We start from the raw sequence: 4,942 nt of genomic DNA on the forward strand, positions 1-4,942 counted from the left end.
AATTAAATGAGCACAATTCTTTCCAACAAAGAGCATTAATGAATAAATGAAATTTATTAAAAGAGGACCAAATTTATTTAAAACACATTTCTTCAAAAATAACCAAAAGTGGCCCCAATGTTTGTTGAGTTGTCTTCATCCACCGCTACAACAACAATATACTCAGTGTGATCCACAAGTAATATCTGAGAGAGTAGAATGCAAAAAGACCTTATTCCTAATTTGTAGCTAGAAAGATATTTCTGATAGACGTTCCGCGATAAAACTGTGAAACAAATATCATAATGAGAAACTAAAAACTTTGCGATCAAATGCTCTTAATAACCAAAAGTTTATTGTAGTAGAAAAGTGAAGAACAGGTACAGTACTACAGTTAAGCAAACATGGCTTCCTAATTCCAGAAAAACAGGGAATAGGCAGAGTAGCTCTGTACATTCATAGGTAATTAACACTAGTACTCATTCACCTTTGCGATATTGTAGTAGAAACTATTACTCCATAGATTTTTATTCCTTATGATCCAACAAAATGTAACAGTTTTCAGAAGGCTTCGATACCGATTCGTTCATATTTTTCTGGTTCTGATTCGGCTAACCTCTGTCTTTCGAAGAAGGTTTGGTTCTTCTTTATGAACGCTTCAATTGTAAGCCGGAAGTCTTCGTTGCTCAGTGTGTCAACTGCTTCTACTGGCACTGTTGATTGTTTATCGCCAGGACGGACAACTATCCTGCGCATTTCAGTTTCTGAACGCCGGAGCTCTCGCCGTGGATTTGCCGTAATTTGTCGCTTCAATTTCTCAGAATGAGTCCTTTTGAACTTCTGTATTTGCTTTGTTGCAGTATCAATTGCTGTGGCCATATCGTTGCATTGCATCTCCGGAACCTTATACTCCGATGAAATAATCTGCTTATCTTCCATTGTTGAGACCGGTGTCTCCGGCAGTGAAGAAGAGGATAAATCCAGCACATCGCTGCTGCAGTAGGAAGCAGAAATTATCGATCGTTGATCTTCGCTGTAAGGAATTTCATCGCTATCAATATCATCAGTAACAGAATTGTTGCTTCCGGCGTCAGTTTGGCGGCGGAGCACGACTATTGCAACAATAATCGCATTGCCGATGAAAAAAACGACGTGAGGTTTAAACAAATAACCAGAAACCTGAACCAAAAATTCGCCTGATAATTTCACAGCCGCCGGAATACGATACCAGGACCAGAAAATCAAAACAACCGCCACAATCACTTCAAAAATTTGCAGCATCTTCATCATATTCTGAAACCGATTATACCTAGAAATTGCCTTCTCTTTCTCAAATTTCACACTATCAAACACTTCGTTATCCATTTTTAAAACTCTTTTGAAACCGCTTAGATTTAAAAATCGAACAGTCACAATTCTACGGAAAACGGAAAATCCTCTAGGCTTCCAGCGAGCGGTTACAGTCGTTTTCTGAAGGAGGCGGAGGTTCAGAAAAAGGACAATGATTGTTTGTACGGAAAGGAAAATCAGATTTTCCTGGAGAATTGGGAGGGAAAATTGAAAACAAGGAAAGGAACTTGAATAGAAAATCGAAGAAGATTTGATACGAATGCAAAAATATGCATAAGGAAGTAGATTCAGAATTCATGTACATAGAAACACACAGTGATACACCACCGGAAAAAACACACAGTTCGCCGGAGAAAATAGTTGACGGTTTCTTCTCCAGAATATGTGAATTAAAGTTTAAATTTGGTATGGCGAATGAGGACTCGATGGATGGATCAGATGTGTGGGGAAGGCGCCTCATTATATAGGCGTAGCCCGTAGGGTCTAATTTTTAAAATAATATTATTATTTTTAAAAAAATGTTGAAATTTGTTATGGCAATAATGAGTGAATTATTTAAATTTTGTAATAAACAGGGATAAAGGTGGTGGGAATTGTAATTAGTTTTGTTTGTAAATTAAGATGAAAAAATTGATTAAATTTGACATGGTCCCCCAAAAGATTCTATTTTTTGGTAGGTTTTTCCCTCATTAGTGTTGTTCTTTTCTCTTATGTTAAAGATTTCGTTGAACGATTAACGATAAAATTATTTTTACATTTAAATTGTAGTATTAAAATAAATTATTTATAAGTTTTATGTAAATGCAAAAAACATTTTATACACTGAATAATTTGAGGAAAGGAAATTCTTTTTTGATAGATCGTTTGGATACTCCATAAATTGAGTCTAATATTTTGTTTACACCAAATAAAAGAAATGAAAAATGGAATATAACTTGATATTTTGACCGTGTGATTGTCTCAATGGACCAAGTCATAAGAATATAGTACTAAGCATTTTGAAATTGGTACAATTCTCAGCTAATATTTCGAATATTTTGGTACATAAAATCTTTTGGGGTAAACAACTTCCATTATACATGAAACTCGAAGATTTTTTTTGCTTTATTTGAATGTATAATTAAGAGATTTCGTTTTAACAGAGTTTTAAAAAGGAGAATTATTGTAAATCGAAATCAGGAGGAACTCTAACTTTATCTATGAATTGGATAGAATTAATATAATAGTAATTTTTGCTCAAACTTTTTGTAAGTGTTCAAAAATCTAAATAATGTGTAATTTATTTATAAAGAAATCACATTTTTTTCCATATTTTTATTTTGTTTTCTGCTTTGAATTGGGTTTTCTTGAACCAAAGGCATATGAGAAAGAGAAACAATTTTTCTACCTCCGACTTTCGAGATAAGGGGTAAAGTTCACATTTACTTTATTCTTTTCATATTTTATTTTATAAAATTACGTTAAATATATTATTATTGTTATTTTAAAATTCATTAATTCAAAATCTTTGCTCGGTGTCTGCTTGAAATTACATGGTAAAGTAAAATGAACTATGGGAATGTGATGATAAAAAAAGTAGGAAGTACTATTTGTAAATGTGATGGAGATATTGATATGTTGTTGATTCAAACGTAAACTTTAATCCCAAAGAACGTGAACGTGGTGCATGGGTTACTCATGATTTATAGTTGAAAAGAAGAAGAAAAAGAAAAAAATTCTAATTTTCTCCATTCAATTTATTTATCTTAGTTTTTTACTACTATTTCAAAAAAAATATTTCATTTTGTTTTACAAATTTAATTTCTAACGTGACATGTTTAAACCATGATATTAAAAAATATTTTAATATATTTAGCATATAAGTTCTTTTACTTTTTAAAATAAAATAAACAAATTAAAACGGATCAATTATTCGAAATAAATAAAAAAAGGACAGAGACGACATGACTAAAAGCTCGTGTGGCTATCTCTTTACCTAAATTTCATAACAACTCTAATCACGTGCGATTCGTACACTTATTTTTTTTGGTTTTTATAAGTTTAATTTCTGCAGCAATTATAGATTTTGGTATCGCGTGACTGCCTGCTCCATTTTTCACTGTACCAAAAACTACCTGACATAACCACAAATTCTCTCTTTCTTAGTGAGTTTGACGGAGTTTAATTATTCCAACTATACGCTATAATGATGGATCGATTCAGTCTAGCTCGATTTAACTTATACAGATTTTGAAATTTGATGATTAAGACGTACTTGGGAGTAAGTAGGTCTGCCTTTTGGAAAAACCTTAAATTAGTCGATGAAACTCATGACTAATTATATATATTTTTTTGGTAGTGTTTTTCTTGATGAAACGTAACTTTCCTAGTAAGGTAGTGAATTTAAGTTGAGCTTATGCTATTTATGATTTTTCGCAAATTATTTGAGCTATGAAAGTTACATTTTGTCATATACTCCTTCCATTCCATTTTACGTGAGATAGTTTGATTCAGCACGAAAGTTAAGAAAAAAAAACTTTAAAACTTGTGATCTAATATGAATGATAAAAATTTATGTGTTAAACATTTAAAAGTTAAATTATTATACTACAAATGAATGTAAGTCGTATAATGAGTAATAGTTAATAACAAAAGAAAAAAGTTAACTTGAACCAATAATTTCCTTTTTGCAAATTGGTATTTTACAATCAATAACTTCCACACATTTCAAAATTCATTTTTTCTTTTTATATATAATATAGATGAATTTTATTTATAATAGTGAGAAAAGGCTAATTCTGTATTATTAAAAGAGGAGCAAAGCAGTAGATAAAAGTTAGAGAAGAGTTGTAATAGTAATAAATCCCACTATATTTAACTTTAGGAAAAAGTAGAAAGAGGGTGGGGCTGCACGCGATTCCTGTTGAATTTTCAAAGAATATAAATTTGTCACCATCTTGTTTTGCTTTTCCACATGATCTTTTCTTTTGTCTTTCTGCTGAAATTATTCATTTGAGATGAATGAAATGAATCTCACATATTGATGAAAGACGAAAATACGAGACTGTTTGAGCATTTTTTCTCTTTTTAAATTAGATTTTGATATGTGAGTTAGGCCCAACCTAATTTGACATGATATCGGCACTTCTATGAGTCTATGACAGTGTGGAAAATATGCTCATGGTTCTTGAATGTCACGTTTGAATCGTACAGTGAAATTTTAGATAAAAAAATATTTAGACCGGGGCGTGGGGTGGGTGGGGTGAGTTAGGCCCCAACGTAATTTGACATGATATCAGAACTTCTATGACTATGTTGGGGAGCGAGTTATGAATATACTTATGGTTTTTGAATGTCATGTTTGAATCGTACAATGAAATTTCAAATAAAAGAATATTCAAATCAAGGCGTGGGGTGGGGTGGGGGGTTTATGAGAATGAGTCACATCAGACTGGGATGATCAGAACCTTGGGTTGCTTATAAGGCTTGAATAGTTCTCCTCCCATTTTAACTAATTTATAATGTGGGAGTTTGCTCAAGAGCAAATGTATCATGGTATCAGAGCGAGATTGAATCTGACATGGGCCCAAGATCTCGAACATTAATTGGGGGGGGGGGGGGGGGGAGGGGAGGG

General features: G+C 32.5%; 1 protein-coding gene across 1 annotated transcript; it reads right to left on the reverse strand.

Annotated features, from left to right (window-relative positions):
* Window positions 1-317: 317 nt before the first annotated feature.
* On the reverse strand, window positions 318-1,754 carry LOC125855065 (uncharacterized). Its single transcript, XM_049534716.1, has one exon. The coding sequence runs from the start codon at window positions 1,342-1,344 to the stop codon at window positions 541-543; it is 804 nt and encodes a 267-aa protein (XP_049390673.1). The 5' UTR covers window positions 1,345-1,754; the 3' UTR covers window positions 318-540.
* Between the last annotated feature and the right edge of the window lie 3,188 nt (window positions 1,755-4,942).

The sequence above is a fragment of the Solanum stenotomum genome, chromosome 2 (genome assembly GCF_019186545.1).
Source record: "Solanum stenotomum isolate F172 chromosome 2, ASM1918654v1, whole genome shotgun sequence".
Classification (NCBI taxonomy): Eukaryota; Viridiplantae; Streptophyta; class Magnoliopsida; order Solanales; family Solanaceae; genus Solanum; species Solanum stenotomum.

What these genes read in the sequence shown, in the direction of transcription:
- LOC125855065 (XM_049534716.1), bottom strand. Translation starts at nt 1,344, where the DNA reads ATGGATAACGAAGTGTTTGATAGTGTGAAATTTGAGAAAGAGAAGGCA.